The sequence below is a fragment of the Oncorhynchus mykiss genome, chromosome 23, assembly GCF_013265735.2.
Source record: "Oncorhynchus mykiss isolate Arlee chromosome 23, USDA_OmykA_1.1, whole genome shotgun sequence".
NCBI classification, from domain to species: domain Eukaryota; kingdom Metazoa; phylum Chordata; class Actinopteri; order Salmoniformes; family Salmonidae; genus Oncorhynchus; species Oncorhynchus mykiss.
In genome coordinates this window covers 13,169,090-13,186,825 of record NC_048587.1, presented here as the reverse complement: position 1 = coordinate 13,186,825, position 17,736 = coordinate 13,169,090, and the positions used below count along the sequence as shown (strand labels likewise).

The window sequence follows — 17,736 nt, the reverse complement described above, 5'->3', positions numbered from 1 at the left end:
TTGCGCTTATGGACTGCCCTCTTCAAATCAAACCACAGGTTTTCAATGGGTCTAAAGTCCGTAGACTGAGATGGCCATTGCAAAATGTTTATTTTGTGTTCAATTAACCATTTATTATTTTGTTTTGACGTGTGCTTGGGGTTATTGTCTTGCTGAAAGATCCACTTGTGACCAAGTTTCAACCTCCTGGCAAGGACAACCAGATTTTGGGCTAAAATGACCTGGTACTAGATAAAGTTCATGATGCCGTTGACCTTAACAACGGCCCCTGGACCGGTGGAAGCAAAATAGCACCATGACATCAAAGATCTCCCTTTGCCTCCAGAACAGCCTGAATTTTTCATGGCATGGAAACATTGTTCAATTGGTTATGAGGCACCTAACGTGTGCCAGAAAAACATTCCCCACACCATTACAACACTGCCACCAGCCTGTACTGTTGACACCAGGCAGGATGGGGCCGTGGACTCATGCTGCTTACACCAAATCCTGACTCTGCCATCAGCATGACTCAACAGGAACCTAGATTTGTCAGACCAGGCAATGTTTTTTTACTCCTCAATTGTCCAGTGATCGCGTACCCACTGGAGCTGCTTTGTCTTGTTTTTAGCCTTTAGGAGTGGAACCCGGTGCGGTCGCCTGCTGCTTTAGCCCTTTCACAACAAGGACTAACGAGTTGTGCATTACAAGATTCCGTTCTGCACACCACTGTTGTACTGCGCCATTATTTGCCTGTTTGTGGCCTGCATCTTAGCTTGCACAATTCTTGCCGTTCTCCTTCGATCTTTCATCAACGAGCTGTTTTCGCTCACAAGACCGCAGCTGACTGGAAGTTTTTTTGTTTGTCGCACCATTCTCGGTAAACCCTAGATAGACACTGTGGTGCGTGAGAAGTAGAGGATGCCGGCCATTTCTGAAATACTGGAACCCGGCACGCCTAGACCGACAATCATACCATGCTCAACGTCACTTAGGTCATTCGTTTAGCCTATTCTTACGTTCAAGCGAACTGTAACTGAATGCCTCTATGCCTGTCCGCCTGTTTTATATAGCAAGCCACGGCCACGTGACTCACTGTCTCTAGGAGCGAACCATTTTCGTGAAAGGGGTGGTGTACCTAATAAACTGAGTATATACACTGCTCAAAAAAATAAAGGGAACACTAAAATAACATATCCTAGATCTGAATGAATGAAATATTCTTATTAAATACTTTTTCTTTACATAGTTGAATGTGCTGGCAACAAAATCACACAAAAATTATCAATGGAAATCAAATTTATCAACCCATGGAGGTCTGGATTTGGAGTCACACTCAAAATTAAAGTGGAAAACCACACTACAGGCTGATCCAACTTTGATGTAATGTCCTTAAAACAAGTCAAAATGAGGCTCAGTAGTGTGTGTGGCCTCCACGTGCCTGTATGACCTCCCTACAATGCCTGGGCCTTCTCCTGATGAGGTGGCGGATGGTCTCCTGAGGGATCCTCTCCCAGACCTGGACTAAAGCATCTGCCAACTATTGGACAGTCTGTGTTGGTGGATGAAGCGAGACATGATGTCCCAGATGTGCTCAATTGGATTCAGGTCTGGGGAATGGGCGGGCCAGTCCATAGCATCAATGCCTTCCTCTTGCAGGAACTGCTGACACACTCCAGCCACATGAGGTCTAGCATTGTCTTGCATTAGGGGGAACCCAGGGCCAACCGCACCAGCATATGGTCTCACAAGGGGTCTGAGGATCTCATCTCGGTACCTAATGGAAGTCAGGCTACCTCTGGCGAGCACAGAGGTAGCCTGGCACCCCCAAAGAAATGCCACCCCACACCATGACTGACCCACTGCCAAACCGGTCATTCTGGAGGATGTTGCAGGCAGCAGAACGTTCTCCATGGCGTCTCCAGACTCTGTCACGTCTTTCACATGTGCTCAGTGTGAACCTGCTTTCATCTGTGAAGAGCACAGGGCGCCAGTGGCAAATTTGCCAATCTTGGTGTTCTCTGGCAAATGCCAAACGTCCTGCACGGTGTTGAGCTGTAAGCACAACGCCCACCTGTGGACGTTGGTCCCTCATACCACCCTCATGGAGTCTGTTTCTGACCGTTTGAGCAGACACATGCACATTTGTGGCCTGCTGGAGGTCATTTTGCAGGGCTCTGGCAGTGCTCCTCCTGCTCCTTCTTGCACAAAGGCGGAGGTAGCGGTCCTGCTGCTGGGTTGTTGCCCTCCTACGGCCTCCTCCACGTCTCCTGATGTACTGGCCTGTCTCCTGGTAGCGCCTCCATGCTCTGGACACTACGCTGACAGACACAGCAAACCTTCTTGCCACAGCTCGCATTGATGTGCCATCCTGGATGAGCTGCACTACCTGAGCCACTTGTGTGGGTTGTAGACTCCGTCTCATGCTACCACTAGAGTGAAAGCACCGCCAGCATTCAAAAGTGACCAAAACATCAGCCAGGAAGCATAGGAATTGAGAAGTGGTCTGTGGTTACCACCTGCAGAACCACTCCTTTATTGGGGGTGTCTTGCTAATTGCCTATAATTTCCACCTGTTGTCTATTCCATTTGAACAACAGCATGTGACATTTATTATCAATCAGTGTTGCTTCCTAAGTGGACAGTTTGATTTCACAGAAGTGTGATTGACTTGGAGTTACATTGTGTTGTTTAAGTGTTCCCTTTATTTTTTTGAGCAGTGTATATATATATATATATATACAGTGCCTTGCGAAAGTATTCGGCCCCCTTGAACTTTGCGACCTTTTGCCACATTTCAGGCTTCAAACATAAAGATATAAAACTGTATTTTTTTGTGAAGAATCAACAACAAGTGGGACACAATCATGAAGTGGAACGACATTTATTGGATATTTCAAACTTTTTTAACAAATCAAAAACTGAAAAATTGGGCGTGCAAAATTATTCAGCCCCCTTAAGTTAATACTTTGTAGCGCCACCTTTTGCTGCGATTACAGCTGTAAGTCGCTTGGGGTATGTCTCTATCAGTTTTGCACATCGAGAGACTGAATTTTTTTCCCATTCCTCCTTGCAAAACAGCTCGAGCTCAGTGAGGTTGGATGGAGAGCATTTGTGAACAGCAGTTTTCAGTTCTTTCCACAGATTCTCGATTGGATTCAGGTCTGGACTTTGACTTGGCCATTCTAACACCTGGATATGTTTATTTTTGAACCATTCCATTTTAGATTTTGCTTTATGTTTTGGATCATTGTCTTGTTGGAAGACAAATCTCCGTCCCAGTCTCAAGTCTTTTGCAGACTCCATCAGGTTTTCTTCCAGAATGGTCCTGTATTTGGCTCCATCCATCTTCCCATCAATTTTAACCATCTTCCCTGCCCCTGCTGAAGAAAAGCAGGCCCAAACCATGATGCTGCCACCACCATGTTTGACAGTGGGGATGGTGTGTTCAGCTGTGTTGCTTTTACGCCAAACATAACGTTTTGCATTGTTGCCAAAAAGTTCAATTTTGGTTTCATCTGACCAGAGCACCTTCTTCCACATGTTTGGTGTGTCTCCCAGGTGGCTTGTGGCAAACTTTAAACGACACTTTTTATGGATATCTTTAAGAAATGGCTTTCTTCTTGCCACTCTTCCATAAAGGCCAGATTTGTGCAATATACGACTGATTGTTGTCCTATGGACAGAGTCTCCCACCTCAGCTGTAGATCTCTGCAGTTCATCCAGAGTGATCATGGGCCTCTTGGCTGCATCTCTGATCAGTCTTCTCCTTGTATGAGCTGAAAGTTTAGAGGGACGGCCAGGTCTTGGTAGATTTGCAGTGGTCTGATACTCCTTCCATTTCAATATTATCGCTTGCACAGTGCTCCTTGGGATGTTTAAAGCTTGGGAAATCTTTTTGTATCCAAATCCGGCTTTAAACTTCTTCACAACAGTATCTCGGACCTGCCTGGTGTGTTCCTTGTTCTTCATGATGCTCTCTGCGCTTTTAACGGACCTCTGAGACTATCACAGTGCAGGTGCATTTATACAGAGACTTGATTACACACAGGTGGATTGTATTTATCATCATTAGTCATTTAGGTCAACGTTGGATCATTCAGAGATCCTCACTGAACTTCTGGAAAGAGTTTGCTGCACTGAAAGTAAAGGGGCTGAATAATTTTGCATGCCCAATTTTTCAGTTTTTGATTTGTTAAAAAAGTTTGAAATATCCAATAAATGTCGTTCCACTTCATGATTGTGTCCCACTTGTTGTTGATTCTTCACAAAAAAATACAGTTTTATATCTTTATGTTTGAAGCCTGAAATGTGGAAAAAGGTTGCAAAGTTCAAGGGGGCCGAATACTTTCGCAAGGCACTGTATATACATTTATAAAATGTTTTATTGTGACACGTCAGTTATTCAGCAGCACCCGTCAAATACATTTCAGTAACACATTTTCAGAACTGTTTTAAAAGAGTTCCTCTTCTCTCTCAGGCATGAACGCTATTTGTGTCCCTTTGAAAAACCACAGCGAGCCACCCCAGAGTCATAGGGTGTGTCAAAACATGGTGTGTGGTGACAGGTGAGTTGGCTTTTTTTATTAAACTACTAGCTATGTCTTTGTAGAGTAGGCTTGAAAGACATGTATCATCAGAATGACATGTTTAATTTTGACGCATTTTCCCACAATCACTGGTCTGCCACTGAGTATTTTTTTCAATGCTTTTTAGTCACCTTCAGATGTTATAACAGATAATTTAAAATAAGGATATTTGACCATCCCCTTGATTCAGGAATGTTGTAATGGTTGTTATTGTATTCTCTCCATCCCAAGGGTGGAGACAGTGGACTGTGGCGATGAAGCTGCATCATGGCTCTCAGAGTTCCTTGGACAGCCTTGTCGTTTGATAAGGCAAAGTCCTGATTTCAGTCGCGACATGAAAAAGGGCCATGAAAAAGGTGAAAGGGAAATGTCTTTGGTAAACTTAATTTCAGATGCAATACTAGAGTATCATTTGACATTTTAGTAATTTAGCAGACGCTCTCATCCAACGCGAGTTAGTTAGTGCATTCATCTTAAGATAACTACTGTGATATGGGGTTGTCCCATCTAGCTATCAGCAAAGTCAGTTTGAGGTGAGGAGGGGATTATTTAAGATACTCTTTGAAAAGGTAGGGTTTCAGGTGCTTTCAGAAAGATGGGCAGGGACTCTGCTGTCCTAGCTTCAGGGGGAAGCTGGTTCCCCCATTGGAGTGCCAGGACAGAGAAGAGCTTGGACTGTGCTTAGTAGGAGCTGCTATCCTGTTGGGGTGGGAGGGCCAAGAGACCAGAGGTGGCAGAACGGAGTGCTTGGCTTGGGGTGTAGGATTTGAGCATAGCCTGAAGGTAGCGAGGGGCAGTTCCTCTTGATGCTTGATGTAGACAAGCACCATCCTATTGTAGTGGATGCAAGCTTCAACTCGAAGCCAGTGGAGTGTGCGCAGCAGCAGGGTGACTTGGGAGAACTTGAAGGTTGATAACCAGGCAGGCTGCAGTGTTCTGGATAAGTTGCAGAGGTTTGATGGCACAAGCATGGAGCCCAGCCAACAGCGAGTTCCAGTCGTCCAGTCGGCAGATGACAAGTGCCTGGATTAGGACCTGCGCCTCTTCCTGTGTGAGGCATGGTTGTACTCTACGGATGTTGTAGAGGATGAAACTGCAAGAGCGAGTCACTGCTTTGATGTTTACAGAGAACGACAGGGTGTTGACCAGGGTCACGCCAAGGTTATTTGCACTCTGGAAGGGCAACACTGGGAAGTTCCCAAACGTAACGGAGAGGTCTTTGAGAAGGCAGGCATTCCCCGGGAGGAGCAGCTCCGTCTTGTCGATGTTGAGAGAGGGAGAAGGATTTAGCAGAATGGAGAGATGATAGGATAATAGAGGAGAGAGTAGTGGGAAAGAGACTGAAGATTGTGATGGCGCATGACCATCTGGGTAAGCCCACGCACTTGGGAGCCAGGCCCACCTACTGTGGACCCAGGCCCAGCCAATCAGAATGAGTTTTGTCCCCACAAAAGGGCTTTGTTACATACAGAAGTACCCCCCCAGACGATCCCACAGCTGAAGAAACCAGATGTGGAGGTCCAGGCTGGCGTTACACTTGGTCTGTGGTTGTGAGGCCGGTTGGGAGTTCTGCCAAATTATCTAAAACAAAGTTGGAGGTGGCTTATGGTAGAGAAGTGAACATTCAATTCTCTGGCAACTGCTCTGGTGGAAATTCCTGCTGTCCTGTCAGCATGCCAAATTCGTGCTCCCTCAAAACTTGAGACATCTGTGGCATTGCGTTATGTGACAAAACTGCACATTTTAGAGTGGCCTTTTATTGTCCCCAGCACAGGGTGCGGCTGTGTAATGATCATGCTGTTAAATAAGTTTATTGATATGCTACACCTGTCAGGTGGATGGATTAACTTGGAAAATGCTCACTAACAGGGATGCAAACAAATTTGTGCACAGAATGAGAGAAATACACTTTTTGTGAGTAATGAACATTTCTGGGATTTTTTTTTTCTTCTGCTCATGAAACAACTGTTGCGTCTATATTTTTGTTGAGTATATTTTGTATGCATGAATGTTTCTTGAATGTTTTCTTTGCCCTCTTAAATGCATAATGACTTGCCCCAGAGGTCTCGTCCACTGCCCTCTCATTGGTGAATGAAGCCCAGTACCTAATAGTCAACCGTGCCAGTGTCGATTTGCTTCAGAGACATATCACAAACAGGTATAGTATAACATGTTATTATTGCCTGAGGGCCTCACTCATTCTTGGTGGAGGACATTTGAAATTTGTGACATACTAAATTCTGCATTATAATATGGGTTGTTTAAATCCTGGATGCTGATTGGTTGATAGCAGGGAGTTTATTCACAACAATCCCCAGGTAATGTCTGTTAACAGTTACATTTGAATGATCAATTGTTTTTTATTAATGTGAGCCATCCTTTTTTTCTTGTTCCTTGTGGTCCATCTAACCACTGTGGTACAGACAGGAGTCCTCTGATGACCATCAGCCTCTTGACACCCAGACACTTATTAGTCGATTTCGGGCCAATTTAGTCATCTCTGGAAAGGAGCCATTTGAGGAAGATGATTGGTCACACTTGATTATTGGAAATACCCATTTCCAGGTGAGGATGCAGATCATAAACGGGAACACTTATTACTGAAATTGTAATGAAAAGCTATAACTGCATCATCTCTTTGTGATGTGAAGGTGGCAGGTCGGTGTGGCAGATGCCAGATGATCGGGGTTGATCAGAGCACAGGAGCCAAGACCAAGGAGCCTCTTCTGTCTCTCTCTGCCTATCGCAAAGGGAAGGTCAGTGTAAAACAACTGCTGCAGTGTGTATGTGTGTGACAGAGAGAGAGATTGAGAGAGAGAGCGGGGAAGTTGTGTTTAATTTCAGTGTGTGACAATATGTCCCAGGGTGTGTAGAGTTTTTTTCCTATGACACACCGTCTGACTTACTATTGGGTGGACTGCATTAGAATAGGAGGTAGCCAGAGTACATAGAAAACAAAGAAAAATAACAAAGAAAGCACACAGCAAAGTACACAGTATCCTTTATCCCCAAATGACCCATTTTGGATACAATGTCCATTTTAGCCATTCAGTAAGTATGCTGTAAATGTGTTCTGATTGTTTTTTAGGTGACATTTGGTGTGTACCTGGTTCACCAATCACTGGAAGACTCTAATTCTACCCTATCTGTTGGCGCGTCTGTAAAGTCTGAAATGTCATGATAAGGTTACCAATTCCAGATGTGTTTTCGTTTGTCTGGACCGTGAAAAATTTTAAGCAAACATTGCATGGGATACAATTTCAATTTATTTGAAGTGTTTGCGTAAGTGTTTGCATATTGCTAGACAACCCAGGAAATAACAGAGCTCATTCAGACTGAAGTGTAAATCAATTACTGAACCTTTTAAGTTTACATGATTTTAATGTTTTGTAAATAAACAAAACTGTATTTTGGTGGGTTTATCTTTGAAAAACTGATTTGGTTAACTTCGTCCTTAAACATGTGGATTAAGTATGTTTGCTTACCCAAATAAAACAGGATTTTTCTGTGTTTTATATATATTTCCACACTATGAAGTTGGAATAATACTGTGGAATAGTGAGAATGATGATAATGCCCTTTTAGTGTAAGAGCTGTTTGAACTGACTGCCTGAAATTTCAGGCTGTTTTGGTGGGGTGGAGTTTTGGCCTTGCATGGTGATGTCACGATGCCCGACTAATTTGGCAGTAAATTAGTCAATAGACCAATAAGAAAGTTCCAAACCTCTCTGCCAATAAAAGCTACTTTTCAGTTTTCCCCTCCCCACTCAGACCACACCCAGACAGTCCTAGCAAAATTCTTGCCGTGAGAAATTGCCCTTTAAAAATGTCTGAATTCGACCTTTAACCCGGGTGCCAATGAGCCTGCACTGAAATACACAAGTTATTATAAAGAGTGTAAATTTATTAGATTCATTGGAGGATATTGCTTTAGGAAAGAATATAATGTGTTTCTTGATTTGATTAGAAAAACACTTTTTATGATGATTTGCAGGATAGTTGTGAATAGACACACAAGCATATTCAGATGTTTGATTATAGTCAACATTTCTCAACAACGCTGAATGATTGGTTGACACTGCTCATTCTTGGCAGGGTGTTTGCTTGTTTTCTAGAACAACATGCCCATTAATCGTGTATTCAAGGGACCTCCAGTTAAGTACATTCCCAGGGGTGAAATTTAAGTCGCTTGTGAAGCGCTGGATCTCACAAGGTGACAGAACATAATTCCACATGTGCACATCAGTGAGTTGACCAATAAACGATTGTCCTTTATCAAAATGTCCACCATAAGAATCCTGGTCCTGACCTAGGATTATGATGGGTTTTCCATTCAGCACACTCCCAGCAGTGTATCCTATCTTCCTTGCACTTGGCTTCCCATTGATCCAAACCTGACTGAGTCCGGTGACTGAGTCCCAGCTCCCACACAGAGCCATCCACATGTTCTGCTCATCTGGTAGCCCTGTGAATGTATTTCCCACATATCTAACTTGTAGCTCCATGTCACCATTGGACTCTTTGAACAACAGAAAGTCATTGGTGCTTGTCGGAGTTGCCATGGAAAAGATGGAAAACGCCCTCTTGACATCTGTGAAATACCTTTATGAAATTCATAATACACACATTAGCTAAGCCTTGGAAATTCATTTTGTGGCTGAAATGAACTAAATGCAACAACAAAAAATATTACCCACTTATTTACTAAGAATTACCACTGAAAAATAAATATTTCAAAGACGTTTGACTGCTGCTCACACCATAGTATTGTTGCCAATATGCATTGCACAGCTTTCTAATGCTAGATACAGACACATTGAAGTATTGAATACTACATTGATTACCTGAGACATACTGTCACAGAAGGATAGTTTTCTCCCTTTGGTATTAGCCCCACATGATCAGAGTCGGACTCCTTTGGAAATGTGAACATTTTACCTGAGAGGTCTGATGAGACAGAGAGAGTACATTGTAAATACTGGTAGCCTCTGTATGATGAACAAATTATATATATTTATTGAACCTTTATTTAACTAGGCAAGTCAGTTAAGAACAAATTCTTATTTACGATGACCGCCAAACCCGGACAATCCTGGGCCAATTGTGCGCCGCCCTATGGGACTCCCAATCACAGCCGGATGTGATACAGCCTGGATTCAAACCAGGGACTGTAGTGATGCCGCTTGCACTGAGTTGCGGTTCCTTAGACCGCTGCGCTACTCAGGAGCCCACAGTACAATACATGCATTTCTCATGTAGGCCATTTAGATCTGAATAATTATCATATTCGACATGTGGAGACAGTATTGTCAGGCACCAATACTTTTTGAGAGAGTTAATTCAATCATTAATAATTGCATGAATGACTGTTTATTCTGTTCTAACCTAAAAATAGACTGATTGCTTTTTTCTCAAGATCTTTAGGCTACCTCGGCACCTACTTTCTATCTTGGAAAAAGGATACATGAATAAATAAAATACAGAGATAATATATCTATTGTATCATGACAAACTTTAGGCTTTGGATTTAGGAATAAATGGTCAGACTTCTCACCTTGAGGCACAGCCCAGCACATTGTAAACAGAACATGCACAAGAAAGAGTCTCTCCATCTATAGAAAGAAAATGTAATCCAATCAAAACACATCCTTTTTTTTTAAATAGAAAATTGCATTACATTAACACAAATACACGGAGTATACCAAACATTAGGAACACCTTTTGAATATTGAGTGGCACTCCCCCCTTTTGCTCTCAGATGTGCCTAAATTCATCGGAGCGTGGACTCTACAAGGTGTCGAAAGCGTTCCACAGGGATGCTGGCCCTTGTTGACTCCAATGCTTCCCACAGTTGTGTCAAGTTGGTTGGATGTCTTTTGTGTGGTGGACCATTCTTGATACACATGGGAAACTGTTGAGCAGTTCTTGACACAAACCGGTTTCCGGCACCTACTTCCATACTCTGTTCAAAGGCACTTAAATATTTTGTCTTGCTCATTCACCCTCTGAATGGTACACATGCACAATCCATGTCTCAATTGTCTCAAAGCTGAAAAATCCTTCTTTAACCTGTCTTCCCCCCCCCCTTTATCTACACTGATTGAAATGGATTTAACCAGTGACATCAATAAGGGATCATAGTTTTCACCTGGTCAGTCTGTCATGGAAAGAGCAGGTGTTCTTAATGTTTTGTACACTCAGTGTATGCACACATATACAGTCAAAGTCAAAGTTTGGACAGACCTACTCATTCAAGAGTTTCTTTATTTTTAGTATGTTCTACATTTCTACTATGAAATAACATATCATGTATGTAGAATCATGTAGTAACCAAAAAATGTTTTTAAAAATTAAAATACATTTTAGATTCTTCAAAGTAGACATCTTTGATGATAGCCTTGCACACACTTGGCATTCTCTCAACTAGCTTCACCTGGAATGTCAGGTCACCTCCATCATTCTCCTTCTTGGTCAAATAGCCCTTACATAACCTGGAGGTGTGTTGGGTCATTGTCCTGTTGAAAAACAAATGATAGTCCCACGAAGCGCAAACCAGATGGGATGGTATATTGCTGCAGAATGCTGTGGTAACCATGCTGGTTAAGTGTGCCTTGAATTCGAAATAAATCACCAACAGTGTCAAAAGCAAAGTACCCCCACACCATCACACCTCCTCCTCATTGCTTCATGGTGGGAACCACACGTGCAGAGATCATCCGTTCACTACTCTGCGTCTCACAAAGACACAGTGGTTGGAACCAAAACTCTCAAATTTGAACTCATCAGACCGAAGGATAATTTCTTTGCAGTGGTTCTTTGCAGCAATTCGACCATGAAGGCATGATTTCATGCAGTCTCCTCTGAACAGTTGATATTGAGATGTGTCTGTTACTTGAACTCTGTGAAGCATTTATTTATGCTGCAATTTCTGAGGCTGGTAACTCTAATGAACTTATCCTCTGCAGCAGAGGTAACTCTGGGTCTTCCTTTCCTGTGGCGGTCCTCATGAGAGCCAGTTTCATCACAGCACTTGATGGTTTTTGCGTCTGCACATGAAAAAACGACTGCATTGACTGACCTTCATGTCTTAATGTAACGGACTGTCATTTCTCTTTGCTTATTTGAGCTGTTCTTGCCATAATACGGACTTGGTCTTTTACCAAGTAGGGCTATATTCTGTGTAGCTCTATCCCCCCCCGCCTTGTCACAACACAACTGATTGGCTCAAACGCATTAAGAAGAAAATAAATTCCACAAATTAACTTTTAACAAGGCACACCTGTTAATTGAAATGCATTCCAGGTGACACCTCATGAAGCTGGTTGAGAGAATTCCAGGAGTATGCAAAACTGTCATCAAGCAAAGGGTGGCTACTTTGAAGAATCTCAAGTATAAAATATATTTTGAGTTGTTTAACACTTTTTTGGTTACTACATGATTCCATGTGTTATTTCATAGTTGTGATACCTTCACTATTATTCTACAATGTAGAAAATAGTACAAATAAAGAAACTGTAGTGAGTAGGTGTGTCCAAACCTTTGACTGGTACTGTACATTACACATTTTAGTGGTTAGAATAATAATATGTTAATGTTATAATAATGTCATCTTAATGTTATGATAATGTTGCCTACCTTGTCGGTTTTGTAAAAAAACTGATTTATCTTAGGGGATTCGTTCTCCTGTTGTTTAAATGCTCATCTTCAGTCTTTGTGAAATAGGTTAGTTATGCAAGCGAGTCGGTTATAATGTAAAAGGCCCCTGGCTGCCAGGAATTACATTTAGCAAGTTATGCACTTTCACACAAAAAAAAGGGTGATTTGAGAAAAAAATCATGGTCAACATATTGTTTTCTGACCGCATGACTGTTAGTCATGCGACAGTAGGGGTTGTGAAAGTGTTAACACAGCATTCTAATGTATCTGCAATTGTATGGTGGTATTTTTAGGACTTTCTGTTCCTCTTTTCAATCAGCTGACAATTTTTCTATCAATTTCAACGAGTCAATTTCCCTTGACTTCAGGGTCAAAACCTGATGGATCAGGTTTTTGACAAAATAATAAAATAGAGAAGAGTAAAGTATTTGTATCATAGTGGATTCTATTATATTCTATATAAACACATACAAAACAGCACATTAGCTAGGCTTCTATCCAATTGGCAACAGATTTTCATGCGAATATTCTAAAATCTATAAAAACAATGGCTTGTTGCTGATAAAATGCTGTGCGCCCTTACAAAAATGTACCATGTACCAATGAAATAAATACCATGGTACTATTATGTTTTTCTGGTCACTACCATGGTAGGAAAATACTATGGTATTGCAACAGTACCATGACTTGGCTATACTCTTATACAATTCTTAATAGCCAACATACTAAAAAACTACTTGTAAAAATATATAAATTGTCATTTTATCTCATAGATACATTTCCATCATGTAATTCTCAACATATCCCTAAAAACACCAAGTTACAATGTTTCTCTTTGGGTGTGTTCCTAAATTCAATCTGGAGAGCCAGAGTGCGCTCTATGCGTTAGTAAATTCAGAGAGTTATCAGATTCCCCCGTTCCTCATTTTTTTGCTGACGTTTACTGACACTGGCCATATTCAAGGAGTGTTGAGTGTTGTTAAATTAATTAGTTATCCTGAGGGAATTTACGAACGCACCCTTACTAGGCAGGTTTGCTCAAGAGTGAGAGTGCTTGAAGCAAACGCTAGAGCAAGCGGCTCCCTCTGCGGGCCTGAATCAAGGGCAACACCCTTGACTTTAAATACTGTTAATGATTACACAATGCCAAACATTTGGCTACCATATAGACTACATGACCAAAAGTATGTGGACACCTGGTTGTCGAACATATCATTCCAAAATCATGGGCATTACTGTGGAGTTGGTCCCCCTTTTGCTTCTATAACAGCCTTCACTCTTCTGGGAAGGCTTTCCGCTAGATGTTGGAACATGGCTGAAGGGGACTTGCTTCCATTCAGCCTCAAGAACATTCGTGAGGTCGGGCACTGATGTTGGGCGATTACGCCTGGTTCGCAGTCTGCGTTTCAATTCATTCCAAAGGTGTTAGATGGGGTTGAGGTCAGGGCTGTGTGCAGACCAGTCAAGTTCTTCCACACCGATCTCGACAAACCATTTCTATATGGACCTCACTTTGTGCATCCGTCGGACTGCTAGATGGCGAAGCGATTCATCAATCCAGAGAACACGTTTCTACTGCTCCGGAGTCCAATGGCGGCAAGCTTCACACCACTCCAGCCGAAGCTTGGCATTGCGCCTGGTGATCTCAGACTTGTGTGCAGCTGCTCGGCCATGGACACCCAAATATTGTGCTGACTTTGTTTCCAGAGGCAGTTTGGAACTCTGCAGTGAGTGTTGCAACCGAGGACAGACCATTTTTACACGCTTCAGCACTCGGTGGTCCCGTTCTGTGAGCTTGTGTGGCTTACCACTTCAGGGCTGAGCCGTTGTTACTCCTATACGTTTCAACTTCACAATAACAACAGTTACAGTTGACCTGGGCAGCCCTAGCAGGGCAGAAATTTGACGAACTGACTTGTTGGAAAGGTGGCATCCTATGACGGTGCCACGTTGAAGGTCACTGAACTCTTCAGTAAGGCCATTCTACTGCCAATGTTCTATGGAGATTGCATAGCTGTGTGCTCGATTTTATACACCTGTCAGCAACGGGTGTGGCTGAAATAGCCGAATCCACTAATTTGAAGGGGTGTCCAGCTACTTTTGGTGATGTAGTGAATCTTACAATCTCCCACATTTTAGGATGGCAAGACCAGGAACCCAAACATGAGCAAAAAAAATTGTACAATTAATACAGAAAGTCTTACCCATTTTTCACATCAACTATTTCCCTTTATCTTTAATTTTACAGACAAACTAGGATCAACAATAGTAGCCTGACCTTATCAGAAATTTGCCCATACTGGTGTAGCAATTCATCAATATAAAACCAACCAACCTCTTTAGACCTTGTGGGGTTTATTTATTGAATACATGATTCTGCGATTGTGCTATGGTAACGCACAATTAATAAAGCTGGTACTATTGTCACGTTTGTCGTATGAATGAGACCAAGGTGCAGCATGTGTAGAGTTCCACATATTTTAATAACCTGAAACTCACTAAACAAAACAATAAAGAACAAACAAAACGTTAAGCTATCCATAATAGTGCTGACAGGCAACTACACATAGTCAAGATCCCACAACAGGAAGTGGGGAAACGGGGGGAAAGGGGAAAAAGGGCTACCTAAATATGATCCCCAATCAGAGACAACGATAAACAGCTGTCTCTGATTGGGAACCATATCAGGCCAACATAGATATACAAAACCCCCTAGACATACAAAAAACTAGAGTACCCACCCTAGTCACACCCTGACCTAACCAAAATATATAGAAAAACAGAGATATCTAAGGTAAGGGCGTGACAACTATATGATAATTATTTGCAGCATTTATCATAATTCTGCATTACTATGGTAGAATGTATAATGCAGGGTAAAAACCATGGTATTTCCATGATCCACATCTATCTATACCATGGTAATTCAGGAAGTACAGTGCATTCGGAAAGTATTCAGACCTCTTCACTTTTTCCACATTTTGTTACGCTACAGTCTTATTCTAAAATTGATTAAATTGTTTATTTCCTCATCAATCTACACACAATACCCCATAATGACAAAGCAAAAACAGGTTTAGACATTTTAGCAAATTAATAAAAACTAAAAATATTCAGAACCTTTACTCAGTACTTTGTTGAAGCACCTTTGGCATCGATTACAGCTTTGAGTCTTCTTGGGTATGATGGTACAAGCTTGGTAGACCTGTATTTGGGGAGTTTCTCCCATTCTTCTCTGCAGATCCTCAAGCTCTGTCAGGTTGGATGGGGAGTGTCGCTGCACAGTTATTTTCAGGTTCTCTCCAAAGATGTTCAATCGGGTTCAAGTCCGGGCTCTGGGTGGGCCACTCAAGGACATTCAGAGACTTGTCCCGAAGCCACTCCTGCATTGTCTTGGCTGTGTGCTTAGGGTCGTTGTCTTGTTGGAAGGTGAACCTTTGCCTCAGCAGGTTTTCATCAAGGATTCATCAACGTTCATCTTTCCCTTGATCCTGACTAGTCTCCCAGTCACTGTCGCTGAAAAACATCCCCACAGCATGATATGCCACCCTCATACTCCACCGTAGGGTTTCCTTCAGACGCTTGGCATTCAGGCCAGAGAGTTCAATCTTGGTTTCATCAGACCAGCGAATCTTGTTTCTGAAGTGTGGCTTCCATCTGGCCACTCTACCATAAAGGCCTCATTGGTGGAGTGCTGCAGACATGGTTGTCCTTCTGTAAGGTTCTCCCATCTCCACAGAGGAACTCTGGAGCTCTGTCAGAGTGACCATCGGGTTCTTGGCCACCTTCCTGACCAAGGCCCTTCTTCCCCGATTGCTCAGTTTGGCCTGGGCTGCCAGGTCTAGGAAGAGTCTTGGTGGTTCCAAACTTCTTCCATTAAAGAATGATGGAGGCCACTGTGTTCTTCTGGAACTTCAATGCTGCAGACATTTTTTAGTACCCTTCCCCAGATCTGTGCCTCGACACAGTCCTGTCTCGGAGCTCTACAGACAATTCCAATCAAGTTGTAGACACATCTCAAGGATGATCAATGGAAACAGGATGCACCTGAGCTCAATTTTGAGTCTTATAGCAAATGGTCTGAATACTTACATAAATAAGGTATTTATGTTCTTTATTTTTAATAAATTTGCAAAAAATTCTAAAAACCTATTTTCACTTTGTCATTATAGGGTATTGTGTATAGATTGGGGAAAACATTTATTTAATACATTTTAGAGTAAGGCTGTAACGTAACAAAATGTGGAAAAAGGGAAGTGGTCCCGTGGTACCGTGGTACATTTTTGTAAGGGCGTGATGACGTAGTGCACATAAAATACATTTTGAGGTTAAGTTCCCATGTACCTGAATAGACAATGTTTTTTTGCGCGACTGATGTTAAAACATAAAATACATTCTAAACACTAAATATCCACTGGGGGGGTTATCTTTCCTTTTCAGGATGACCCGATACGTATGTAGATATGATACAAGAACGATACATGTTTATATGGGGGAAAAAACATTGGTTATACTTCACTGACAAGCTCTAAACTTTGCCATTATACTTGTTTGATTATTGGCAGTTTAATTGGCTTTTATAAACATCCTTAGACTGCGCTGGAGAGAACCTGTCAGTCAAGCTCAGAGGTTTGTTTGTATGCAGAATATAGTAATTATTTAATGCAGTATAGTAAATTCTGATTAAGGGCCTACCTATGGTTGTTTTAACTTTAACTGTCTACATCCAACATGTATGTTATTGTGTGTCACTCACTGTCAATACACTGTGTTGTTACCCGATGGAAAACACTGCTTTCTGACTTTTGTGGCCCATGCACTGGGAAGGCTTGTGTTCAGGGACACAGTGGTAAGCAAGGCTGCATTCAATATGTGTTTCTCCTGCATTGATGATTGTCAACTGCTGCACTTGTCCATTCATCAAAAGAGTTACATAATTTTGTGTCTCTTTCTGCAGGGTTAGTGTTTGAGGTACTGGCACCTCGCTTCTCCTCCTGCACTCACTCAGACATGGTGTGGCAGATTGTGTGCTGGAAGCTTCTGGAGAAGGTCCTGGAGTGCTGGCTGGAGAGTGGGATCACTGGGCAGGTGCAGGCTGTCAACAGGTAAGGGAAGGGGATGGGTAGAGGTTATAAAAAGGTGTCAAACTGTCTGCGTCTTTGTCCAATCTCTTTCTCTCATAATGTAAAAGTGTTATTTTTCCTCTAGGCCCAACAGAGGTCCAGGATCATGGGGAACCTGGTGTTGAAGGACAAAAAGGCCTGGTTTGTCATCACCCAATCCCCTCTGGAGCAGCAGCTGTATGTGAGACGGGCTCTGCTGCTGTGTGTGGGACGACTGAGTGATACAGGGCTACAGGAGCTACGCTCGGATACACTACGACACAGTACTGTGTCACACGATCAGAGCTGTTCACATTACTTTCTGACCTGTCCACCTCCGGGTTGTGTTCATTTGAGAAATGAACAACAACAAAAATCCTTAACATTTTGTTATGGGAAGTGTCCATGTA

At 42.4% G+C, this 17,736-nt stretch overlaps 2 protein-coding genes across 4 annotated transcripts in view; one reads left to right on the top strand and one right to left on the bottom strand.

Annotated features, from left to right (window-relative positions):
* mocos (molybdenum cofactor sulfurase) overlaps positions 1-17,680 on the top strand; it is a 28,048-nt gene extending 10,368 nt beyond the window's left edge. For 2 of the 3 annotated variants that reach the window (XM_021580210.2, XM_021580209.2), the window contains 6 exons: positions 4,460-4,547; positions 4,800-4,924; positions 6,630-6,726; positions 6,992-7,133; positions 7,220-7,324; positions 7,657-8,083. In XM_021580210.2, the coding sequence (XP_021435885.2) occupies positions 4,460-4,547; positions 4,800-4,924; positions 6,630-6,726; positions 6,992-7,133; positions 7,220-7,324; positions 7,657-7,749 (650 nt within the window). In that variant the 3' untranslated portion in view covers positions 7,750-8,083. Of the gene's footprint in view, positions 1-4,459; positions 4,548-4,799; positions 4,925-6,629; positions 6,727-6,991; positions 7,134-7,219; positions 7,325-7,656; positions 8,084-17,181; positions 17,330-17,432 lie in introns of those variants that run through there. The other variant, XR_002470311.2, reaches the window with a different exon arrangement.
* Positions 8,455-12,477, bottom strand: LOC110502289 (serum amyloid P-component). Its single transcript, XM_021580214.2, has 4 exons — positions 12,204-12,477; positions 10,123-10,180; positions 9,413-9,515; positions 8,455-9,170 (listed from the first exon to the last, which is right to left on the bottom strand). The coding sequence occupies exons 2-4, from the start codon at positions 10,178-10,180 to the stop codon at positions 8,651-8,653; spliced, it is 681 nt and encodes a 226-aa protein (XP_021435889.2). The 5' UTR covers positions 12,204-12,477; the 3' UTR covers positions 8,455-8,650.
* Positions 17,681-17,736: the final 56 nt, after the last annotated feature.